The sequence below is a fragment of the Manis pentadactyla genome, chromosome 5 (genome assembly GCF_030020395.1).
Source record: "Manis pentadactyla isolate mManPen7 chromosome 5, mManPen7.hap1, whole genome shotgun sequence".
NCBI classification, from domain to species: domain Eukaryota; kingdom Metazoa; phylum Chordata; class Mammalia; order Pholidota; family Manidae; genus Manis; species Manis pentadactyla.
Genome location: NC_080023.1, coordinates 131818336 through 131830564, shown reverse-complemented (window position 1 = coordinate 131830564; position 12229 = coordinate 131818336). Strand labels below are relative to the sequence as shown.

General features: G+C 41.1%; 1 protein-coding gene across 4 annotated transcripts in view; it reads left to right on the top strand.

Annotated features, from left to right (window-relative positions):
- The window catches only part of CFAP61 (cilia and flagella associated protein 61), a 406566-nt gene that overhangs the window by 336149 nt on the left and 58188 nt on the right, over positions 1–12229 (top strand). For all 4 annotated transcript variants that reach the window (XM_057502682.1, XM_057502680.1, XM_057502681.1 and 1 more), the window contains 2 exons: positions 3911–4238; positions 5582–5673. In XM_057502682.1, coding sequence (XP_057358665.1) covers positions 3911–4238; positions 5582–5673 — 420 coding nt within the window. The remainder of the gene's footprint in view (positions 1–3910; positions 4239–5581; positions 5674–12229) is intronic.

The following is a 12229-nucleotide window of genomic DNA, read 5'->3' as shown; positions in this document are numbered from 1 at the left end:
CTTGGTCAAATGGTATTTCTATTTTGAGCATTCTGAGGAACCTCCATACTGCTTTCCACAATGGTTGAACTAGTTTACATTCCCACCAGCAGTGTAGGAGGGTTCCCCTTTCTCCACAATCTCACCAACATTTGTTGTTGTTTGTCTTTTCAATGATGGAGATCCTTACTGGTGTGAGGTGATATCTCATTGTGGTTTTAATTTGCATTTTTCTGATGATTAGCGATGTGGAGCATCTTTTCATGTGCCTGTTGGCCATCTGGATTTCTTCTTTAGAGAACTGTCTATTCAGCTCCTCTGCCCATTTTTTAATTGGATTATTTGCTTTTTGTTTGTTAAAGCATGTGAGCTCTTTATATATTTTGGATGTCAATCCTTTATCGGATCTGTCATTTATGAATATGTTCTCCCATACTGTAGGATATCTTTTTGTTCTATTGATGGTGTCCTTTGCTGTACAGAAGCTTTTTAGCTTGATATAGTCCCACTTGTTCATTTTTGCCTTTGTTTCCCTTTCCCAGGGAGATATGTTCATGAAGAAGTCACTCATGTTTATGTCCATGAGATTTTTGCCTATGTTTTTTTCTAAGAGTTTAATGGTTTCATGACTTACATTCAGGTCTTTGATCCATTTGAAGTTTACTTTTGTGTTTGGGGTTAGACAGTGATCTAGTTTCATTCTCTTACATGTAGCTGTCCAGTTTTGCAAATCTCCTTCTTTAGGAAAAGCCTGGTGTCTTCTTAAGGGCTTACCTGAGTAGGTGAGACCCACAAAGCATATCTTAAAGTCAGCTGTGCCATATAACATCACCTAATCATGGAAGTGATCTTCTCATTATAATCACAGTTCTTAAAAGGGATGTGGCAGGAATCTTGAGGACCAGCTTAGAAATCTACCTACCACATACCTTTTTTATCCTTTTGAACCATCTCTGCATTTTAATTGAAATGTTAGGAGAATTAATATTTAATGTAATTATTCATATAGTTAGACTTAGGGTCATCATTTTATTATTTACTTGTCGCCTCTGCTTTTTGTTATTCTATTCCCCCCTGCCTACAGCTTTCACCCATATTATCAATTCCTCACCCCCTCCATTGCAGTCACTGTCTATCAATGTAGTAAGATGTTATAGACTCATTAATTGTATTCTCCATGCTGTACTACCATCCCCATGATCTACCTATATTGTGATTGTGAATTATAGTACCCCTTAATCCCCTTCTCCCTCCCCACCTACACTCCCCAACCCCTGCCTTTGGTAACCACTAGTCCCTTCTTGGTGTCTATGAGTCCAACTCTATTCTGTTCCTTCTGTTTTGCTTTGCTTTTATATTCCACAAATAAGTGGAATCATTTGGTGTTTGTCTCTCTCTGCCTGGCTTATTTCTCTCTGCCTTGGCTTTTTAACTATATCTTATCTTTTAGTAGTTGCTCTACGAATTAAAATATACATCAATAATTTTTAAAATTCTAGTTAGAGTTAATATTGTACCATTTCACATATAATGTAAAAATCTTGTATTTCTACAGGTCCTTTCTCCCCAGTCCTTGGACATCATTTTCTATTATAGTCGCAGTGTATATTGTATCTACACACATTGAAAAACCAACAAAACAATATTATAATTTTTGTCTTAAACAATTGTATGTATTTTAAACAACTTAAGAGAAATAAATTTTTACCTTCCCACAGATTTTTTCACAGTCTGAAATCCCCTGTTATCTGAGTGATGGTTCCATTGGCATCCATCTCTCCACTTAGATTTTAAACCCCATGTTTACCTTTCTTACCAAGATAATTTTAAGTTGCATAAGAAGTGTTTGTCTGAATGAGCTTATCAGATTGCTGACTCTTGATCTGCTGACCAGGGAGTTTTGCTCTCCCTAATCAGAATTGCAAATATAAGTAGTCTTAAATATTTATTCCAAACAACATCAACGTGGCCAGATATTTCTACTTCACATTTTTACTTAATAGGTAATATTCGATTAGTGTTATAGGAATACATGAATTATATAGAGAGGTCTGTAACTTAGAACACATGTCCCATGAAAGTGTTAGATTCACTTATTCAGATTTCAATCTAGTTTACAAACACATATGAAATTCCAAATGTAACTGAATTATGAATAACTATACCAAATCAGTATAAAATAATACTACTGATCTTTAAAACCTAGAAAATCAAAACTGGTATATTTTATGTGCAGCTTAATAAAATATAGGTTGATGGTTCTGTTTATCATGATAATTTCAATCCAAGTCAAATGGTTTTCCATATTTTTATATAAGTGGGAAATCTATGTTGATGAGAAAGGAGTACAGAAAAGAAAAGTAGAAGAGAGACAGAAAGAATCAGAGTCAGAGAGGGACTCAGAGACATACACTTTTCTGTGGTCACTAAGAGTTATAAAAAACAGAAAGAATTTTAAAGATATTTGAAAGAAAAAAGCTGCTTGGAATAGCAGTAACTGACATGGGATTCCATAGCTAAGTGAATAGAGACAGAGGAAAGGGTAAAGGCCCTGTGGGCTCCCTGTGGAAAAACAAAGGGCATCACTAAGATGATGGATCTGAGTCCACACTGTCCAATATAGGACTTCTTGCAATGATGGAAATGGTCAATGTCTACACTGTTCAATTATAGCAGTCACTAGCCACCTGTAGCCTTTGAGAATTTGAAATAGGCTACTACAACTGAAGATCTGGATTTTTAAATTTTGTTTCATTTTAATTAATTTATATTTAAATTTTTATACAGTTGTGCATGACTAGTGCATACCACAAGATCATTCATGGTGTGGGAACAGGTGTGGGGGGTGGGTATCGTTCTCTGACCAGAACAGCTGATTTCCATACATAAGGGAGCAAGCGAGGTGGGTAAAAAGCAGGCATGTAAAGGGAGTATGATGTCCATCAATATGATGACACATGCCATATGTTCATTTTTTAATGACAATAAAAGGGAGTATGACGTCCATCAATATGATGACACATGCCATTAGTTCATGATTTTAATTAGGTGGCAAACTACAGGTAAAGATAAAAATGATTAAACTTAACTGCTTTAAAGACAACTTCAGACCTAAAAACAACCAACTTTGGCCACCTTGGTGACTTTCTACATCAATAATGGACAAAGGTATCCAGATGAGCATAAGAAGACATGGAAATTTGGGCATGGAAGGGAGGAGGTATACAGATCACTTCTAAGGAGCATTTAGAGGGTTTTGTGGCCCCTCTGTGACACGGTGCCTATAGATATCCCATAAATATTTATTGAATAGTCATCTGCCATACCAGGGCAGGAAGCAACAAGGCAGGAGCCCAGACCTGTAGATACTAAGTCTTGTCCTCCCTGGAGCATCCTGAAGAATTAGGCTTTCTGGGTTTAAAAGGCCAGGAATGAGATAATCTGAAGGCTTAAGACTCGATGAGGTGAAAACAAGAAGTGACCTAGAGAGACCTCAGTGTCAGACACAGGAAAAGGAAAACAGGAGGAGGCCAGGATAGAAATATTTAAAATGTAGGAGAATAAGGAGAAAATGGAATCTCTACAAATGTAAACCTCCCTAAAAGGAAAAAAATTTACTTTTGTAGTAGATATTCCATCACTTGTCAACCTTCTCTCCACTGTATGTCTAGACTGAGTGATTCTTTAAAAAGTGTGACAATGAGTGATCTTAATTTGTTCTTCATACCAAAGACCAACAGTCAATCAATCTATCTCTCTGTCTGTCTCTCTCTCTCCCATACAAACACACACCCCATCATGAAAACCTTAGATAGATTTAGGGTTTTTTTTAATGCCCTAAATAATAAAATTCTCTGGAGACTATTCACAGTCCTTGGAAGGTAAAATGAAGAGTGATAACTGAGTAATAATGTGATTGTTCACTTTGTAGGTGTTCTTCAGCTTTTGTGATAAGAATGTGGATTATGAAACATTTAAAGCTTTCAATGATGCATGTCTTGTCTATGATGGCCAACTTGTGATTGATAGCGACTTCCACACCAATGATATAGCCATCAGAGCTGCCGGCTCCCTCACCAAATTCTCCAGCAGATATTACTCAAATGAGTGGACCCACAGCAACTTCAGTTCCAAAGAAATTGGCTTCCAGCTGGCAGCAGCAGTGCTCAGCCTCTTTGATCCAACCCTAGAGCCTGTGACTGAGCCACCGGCTGGTCTTGACCAACTCATCCCCATGTACAAGGGAGCCAAGATCCAAGGTGTGTAATGGGGCCACCCTCTTCCTTCTTCCCTCTTCCCTCTTCTCTCTGGTGAAGCCACTGTTTAGATCTGGATCAGAGCTCAGGGCAGCCCTCCATGTTTCTCTTAGGCTTGGTGAGGAGGCGCCTCTGTCCTTCAGTGGGTTTGTACAGGGACTGAGGAGGGCTTTCATTTTTAAACAGTTATTATGGACCTGTTATTATTATTATGGTCCTTCACATTCTGAGCATTTATTATGGACCACATCATAACTGTGGTCCCTATTTTACAGATAGGGAACCTGAGACTTAGGGGATGACCAGTGACTTTCCCAAAGGTCACTTACAACTGGTAAGTAATGTAGTGCCCTGACATCTTACCAAACTTTAATTCTCACTTCAAGTTCAGAGATAAGGAGACCATTCCAAGGATCCTGGGCCTTGGCCAGCTATCTGGAGAGATATACTAAACCCTTTGCAGCTATTAAACGGTCTACTTTCATCACCTGGGCCTTATTGGCCTCTAAGGAGACCATGACATGAGTAACACAAGATTCTTTATGTTTGGGAGGTAGAGATACCTTTGAAAATAGTGTCTTTGAATGTATGTATTTATAAAATTGTTCACTTCCAGGAGGTTGATGGATCGACTCCCAAAGCCATCCATGGACCTCTAGGCTGTCCATGGGCCTTAATCCAGTAAACAGAGCATCAGACTAAAGAGACAAAAGCCTGCATCCCAGTCCTTGTCTTTTTATACCTAACTGAATAGCCTGTAAGAGTCCTGCTCATATTTCACTCTGGATGAGGCCTTAGAAAAGTGGTGGCTGTGGGAAAGGAAGAGAAGGAATGGGTTTCAGAGACTAGAGCTAGATCAAGCTCATACTTCTAGGATAAGCAAGAAATATTTAAAATTTCTTAATGATAGTTTTCTAAAGCATTGAACAAGAACTTTGTTGATTTTCCTTATAACACTCACTTTTGAAATGTTTTGGTTTCATATTGGGGTGATGAGGAACAGGAACACCACTGCAACATGTAAGGCCTCCATGGGTCTGGGTCTGGCTTCGGCAGGCCTAGGCTAGAGTGCCAGGAGCTATAGGAAATCACAGAGACACTGGATCAGCTCGACACATTGTGGAGCATTGGTGGCTATATTATGGGTTATAATGGCACATTCACATTAATGTTACTAAATAAAATCAATCCTAGGAGTTCCTTGCCAGAAATAGCACTTTAATGGGAAAGTTTGCATAGCATATGTGATGGGAGGCATCTCTGTGTGTCCTGTGGTACAAATGTAGTCTGCTACCCACTTCATTAACAAGGAAATTTAAATGTGGAAAATGTGCCATTTTCTCTAGGAGGCATTCTTCCTGGGTCTTACCATTATCTGCATGTTGCCAAACCTGCCATTCCAGCTCCACTGGATGTACAAATGGCCCAGCCTGATTTTGTAAGTATTATTCCTGAATTTCATTTTACTTTCAAATATAACATTTTTGCAGGGGGATGAGGTTCTTTATTTAGGGTCTTTAGTGTAATGTATTATTTTATGCATCAGAAAGCCACTGTGGTAGCCAGCCCCCAAATGGCCCCCAATGATTCTTGCCCATAGGTGTTCATGCCCTTGTGTGGTCCCTTCCCACACTAAGTAGGGCTGACCTATGTGGCCAACAAGGGATTGTGGAAGTGATATCTTCCAAGGTCCTGGAAGATACTACAGCTTCCAACTTGCACCCACCTGGATCATTTGCTGCCATGTCATAGGTTGCTTAGGCAGCCCTTTGGGGAAGTCCATGTGGTAAGGAAATAAAGATTCTTATACAAGCCATTAGCAATGTGCCACTTGTGTGAGGAGGCTGCCTTGGAAGCAGATCCCCCAGCCCCAGTCAAGCGTTTAGATGATGCAGCCCCAGATGGTATCTTGACTACAAACTTATGAGAGACCTTAAGCCAGAATTACCCGATTTAAAACTATCAAAGACTGAGGTAATAAAAGTTTGTTTTTGTTTTAAACCACCAAGTGTTTTCTTAATAGGCTTTTTTTTTTTTTTTAGAGCAGTTTTAGGTTCATCGCAAAATTGAGAGGAAGGTACAGAAATTTCCCATATACCCCTGGTCCCCATTCATGCATAGCCTCCTCCATTATCAACATTCCCCCACCAGAGCGATACATTTCTTAGAGTTGATAAACCTACACTGACATGTTATTATCACCCAGATCCCGCAGTTTACTATAGGATTGACTTTTGGTGTTGTACAGTCTGTGAGTTTGGGAAAATATATGACATGTATCCACCTTTATAGTGTCACACAGAATTTCACAGCCCTAAAAATCATCTGTGCCCTGCCTGTTCACCTGCCCTGCCTGCTGACTCCTGGCAACCACTAATCTTTTGCAATGTCTCCATAGTTTTGCCTTTTTCAGAATGTCTTAAATTTGGAATCATACAGTATGTAGCCTTTTCAGATTAGTATCTCTCACTTGGTAATATGTATTCATTTCCTCCATGTCCTTTCATGGCTTGATAGCTCATTTCTTTTTACTGCTAAATAATATTCCACTGTCTGGATGCACCACAGTTTATCTACTAACCCACTGAAGGGCACAAAGCCACTAAGTTCTGAGGTAACCCATGATTCATCAGTAGATAAATAAAGCACCACTTTATGGTAGTGTAGCAAGTAAATTGCTTAGGTCCAGGACATCCATCCAGACCCCACTGTTCTCCTGCCCTCCCTGAATTATGCCAGAAGGGCCACCCAGGAGAAGCAGAAGCTGCGGGGTGTGGCATCCCCTGTATTCAAGGGTAACTGGAAAGAAGGCAGTGTGGTTGGCCTTGGTGAGCTCAGGTAGGATTCTCCCACAGCTGGTCCCAAACTGGTGTTTGTCATCAGGTGAGGGTTTCCTTTCTAACATGTCATGTCTGTTTTTTTGTTCATGAGACAGACCCTGGGAGCTGTCTACTTCTAGTCGCATTTTCTTAACCTGAATATTGCTGATGGTTAATGATCTTACTTAAAATAAACACATACCCCAGTTTTCTTTGAGAATAGAGTTAGCCACCTGGCAGGTTCTATCTGGCCAATGAGATGTAGAAGCTGTTAGAAAATTCTTACAAGGAGGTTAACTCAAAATGGCACAGGCTTTTGGTCCCTCATCCTTCTTCCTTCTGGAAATCCCAGCCCCAGCTCTTCCATTTAGTTGCCATGGACTCTGAACAAGTTATCAACTTCACTGCACTTACGGGACTATTAGGGATCACATATAAAGTAACATTGCCTGTAGGAAACAAAGCAGGTGACCAATCAGTGGACATTGTTGTGAAGCATAGTTCCAGATAAATAATAGAGCTTGGCTCTTCCAAAAATGGACAGATGCTATGTGTTTAACATTTATTTCCCTTGGGCCTCTCCCAGATTCTTTTAGGTGTGTCCTGTATACATGGTCTAATGCAAAACTTTCTTGCAAATAAAGAAAGGATTGTAGTGAATGGTGTTACAGTTTCTATTGCTGTGTAACAAAGCCTAGCAACATGAAGCAGCCGTTTGATTTGCTCACAGATTCTGTGGGTCAGGAATTTCGACAGGGTACTGTGGGAATGGTTTGTCTCTGCTCCACAATGTCTGAGCCTTAACTGAGAAGACTAGATTAGGTGTGACCTAGTGGTTGGATCCTCTAAAGGCTTCTTTCCTCAATGCTGAAGGCTTGTTCCTCACCTGGCTGGGATGACTCAGCCACAGGGGGTGCTCACCACACCACCACACCTGCCTGTGCACATCACCTAGGACTCCTCACAGTACCACAGCCTCAGTGTAGTCAGACATAGGTGACAGCTCCAGACTCCGAGTACAAGTGTCCTCACTAGCAAGCTAGAAGCTGCATTGCCTTTCATGACCCAGCCTCAAAAGTCACACAGTGTCACCTCCCCACACCCTCTGTTGGAGCAGTCACAGCTCACTGGGATTCAAAGAGAGAGGACACAGAGTTCATCTCTCAGGGGAAGAGTGTTCAGGTCTTACTGTAGAAGAACATGTGTGGTGGAGGGTATCCTTGTGGCCATCTTTGGACAGGACAATCTGCCATTGATGAGGTGGGGCATTAGTAAAGGATGAGGCCAGATTGATGTTCAGAGGCTGAGCATTTATTTGGTCATTGTAGATAAGTAACTGGAGCTGAATATGTTCAAAAACTAGAAAATATTAGACTTGATTTCAGACAGAATTGGATTCTTCAACACCACTGTGTGATTTCCTACATGCATTGTCATTTACTTATGAACCACTGGCTCTCTCTCTGAATAAAGTCAGAGGTGGAGCCAAAAGAGGTGTTTAGATAATGAGAGTTTAAATAAGAATGCAACTTAAATAGATTCTTTGGCTGGTGCTATGACAGTATTTAAACAGGACCCCTGACTTTAATTAACCATTTTGCCAGGTGGGCCTCCTTTTTTAATTAGTACAGAATATCTAAACAGATTTTTTCCATTTTATTCTCCAAGAAAAAAAAGATGTAGGATGGTTCCATGGCAATCTTGGGGGTTGGAATTAATTTGATTAAGTAAAATTGTTGCCAAAATGGTCAGGCAGTCACCTAAATACAGACAATTGATCAAGAATGGAACCTATTGAATAGTATTTACCTAGAGAAACCATACTACTCTTACAATAAATGTAGTACAGATGAATCTTATCAGACTTTTATAGCACTCACTAATTGGAATATTTAAGTAGAAGATAGAATTGATGAGCTCTCAGAGGGGTAACCTGACAAGAGAAGAAAGGGGACCCAAAGTCGTCTACATAATAAACTAAGTTACATATTCCAGGCCACATGCTTTGTTGGCTTATGCACCATGGAATAAAGAAATTTGTCACAACAAATTCTGCCTTGGATACCATTAAATTTAAAATTGCATGTTCATCATGAGAGCTGGGAACTTGATTTCTTGCACACCAAGTCTGATTACTCCTCTGTCTTCCATTTGGCATGAATTCCAGAACCATTTTCCAACCTTTGTCAGAATCATAAGGGAACTCAAAAGGAAAATTGTGTTTAGAAAAAAGGGAGGAAAAAAGAAAAGACCAAGCCAGAACCAGTTACTCCATCACAATCTTATTTGAACATCCAAATTTCCTAGCAATTTACTTAGATACTTAAAGTACCAGAAGAATCCTGACACATCCCACAGCACTGGGAAGTATGTGAAATCATCATCATTACTCCAAAATCCCTCAGTGGATGGCAGGGTGGGAAGTGCCTTAAGTTATTGTTCAGTGGAACGATTTTCTGTGAGGACAGGCAGAAAGAGTTTGGGACTTCACTGGGTTCTCCTGACCTGTCAGCAGCTATGACTAGGAATGACCTAAGGAGTTCAGATAAGTCTGCCTGGCCCTGCGAGGGATATTTGTATCTGAGAAACCCATCTGGAGGTGACCTGTTTTTAATGTCAGTGCACAATGGTTCCATGTATTCCGCATTCCCAGCATGGCCCCCTGGTCATGCTGACGTGCTGCCAAATCTCATTAAATGGACAAAATGACTTCCTCCATTAGGATTAGCGCACTTAGCATGAGTAGGTCATTCCTTTCTCCACACTGTGGCTGCTTTCTGCACTCTACACCCACAGAGCTCTCATGGGCTAACACCTACAGAGGTGGCCCCAGCACTGCAGTTCAGTCTTTAAAAAATAAAACCAACAAACCCCCAAATGAACAAATCCATGAGAACAAATCGTTGGAAATGATGCTGCCTATATACTTCCCTCAGGGACAGGCTGACATCGGAGGGCACATAATGCTTAGCCTCTCAGCCAGCGACTAGCCTGGGTGCCATGAAAACATGTCAGCACACCCCCAAGTCACCATGGCCCTTGGGTTGAGGTGTTCAGCCTCCATCAGCTCATGCCCCCCGAAAAACACAGAGTCTTTGTGAGCAGAAGATGGGCTACTTAATGAAACTCTTTGCAGAGTCAACAATTTTGTCAGCTACATGGGTGGATCTCAGGGCCTGCCCCTTCGATACCTGGGTTCCCCTCCTTAATCACTCAGGGTTAAGAAATTTTACAGAGGAGGAGGAGTGGGCCAAGGCCTTGGGGGGATTTCTTGATGACTGCAGATGCCAGAGCTCTTGCCAGCGCCCCTGCTCCTGGACCCCCAGCCACCCTACCACCAGGTGAGGGAGTGGCCCCTTCTCAGATGCTCAGCTTTCCCACCAAGGCAACCCTGGGATGGGGGGGAGGGACAAAGCCCAAAGCAGCTGGGGCCAAACTTAAATGGTCTCTAAAATCTTGTATTTAGTCTTAGAAATGCCTGGGATGGACACATTCTTCCCTCCCATGGTTGCATGTGTATTTAATTCAGAAATAACATTTGCAGTGATAGGCCACCGAGTAAAGTTACCCCAGGGATTATTCTGCGGTGTCGCATGCCCCGCCCTGGGAAGTGTCCGCTGCTCAGTCTGAGAAGTCCAGACTTGAGGAAACACATCTAAAGGAAAAAAATCTGTGGGGTGCTCCAGGACTGGAGAGGCACCAGTGGCAGGAGCAGACAGCGAGGGAGGTCGGGTAAGGAGACCAGACAGTCTGTAGCCAGCGGCTCCGGCCTGGCTTCTTCCAAGCTCTTCCAGACTCCGCCTCTCCTTCTCTTCCTTCTCCCCTGCTCTTTCTGCTTTGTTTCACTTCTCCCTCACAATTTGTTCACTTTGTTCTTTGCTGCAGCTCGGTCACTTAAAAATAACTTTGACATAACTTAAACATAAAAATAACAAAACAAATGAACAAACAAAACAAACCAGAAACAGACTTACAGATACAGGAAACACACACACTGTTGGTGCCAGAGTGGGAAGGGGTTGGGGCAGGTGAAATAAGGGAGGGGGATTAAGAGGTACATGCAAATGGAAGTGCAGCATAGGGAATATAGTCAACAATATTGCAAGAACTCTGTATGGTGACAGATGGTAACTACACTTACCACTGGGATCATTCCACAATGTGTAAAAATACTGAATCACTGTGATGTACACCTGAAACTAATAGGATATTGTATGTTAACTATACTTCATAAAAACAATAAAAAAATAAAATAAAATACCTTTTTATCATCTTAGAAGTGATAATCAATTTTTAAAAAATAGAAACTACAGATAGCCAAATGAACAGAGAGAGAAACAATAAAAACAACCCAGTCTCTCAGCCACAGAAAATGACCATTAACACTTGTTAAAATGTTGTTACAAAAACAAATAGAATGATACTGTGTATTTTTTATAAAAATAGGATGATACTGTATGCATCATAAACTATTATAAACTGCATACCATACTTCTAGGGTAGAAAACGTATTGTGAACATATTTCCCTGAAGTACAGTTTACCAGTAATTTCTGTTGGGTGTGCTGTATCCTTCATGTGGGTGTTCCATGGCTTAGATTATGCCTTACACTCTGCTGTGAATCAGGTGGGTTTCCTCTCCATCCACTCCTGTCTATGAATGATGGACCACCTGAATATCTGTTGAGGTGCCATCCCCCCAACTCTCTCCTAAGCTGTATTTATTCTGTCCCTCAAATACCCAATTTTGCACCCATATTTGGGAATAGCCCAGAATTTACCTAATGTCCCTCCTGTATGTCTCACCATGTGCCTTTACAATTGGCTAATTCCTCCTCAGGGCTTTGCCATGTGATACCCAAACACCCACCAGAAGCTTCAATTTATTAAAAAATCCAGTTGAATTGCATGTCCTTGTTTAGACAAAAGCCCCAGGGGATGTCCAGGACTAAGTCAATGTTTGCAACAGTCCAACTTGCCTTGGATTTCTAAATGCCACATTCAAGTTCAGAGCAAAAGCCTAAATCTATATGCACTCAGGTAAGATTTATTGAGCATTACTGTGTGCTAAGTTCAGATTCAGCCCCAGCACCAAAGCCCCTGTTTGTCCCTTAGGCTCTTGTCTGGTGGTTGCCTGTGCCAGTGGGGAGTGGGTCTCTGGGTGGGAGGTGGGCAG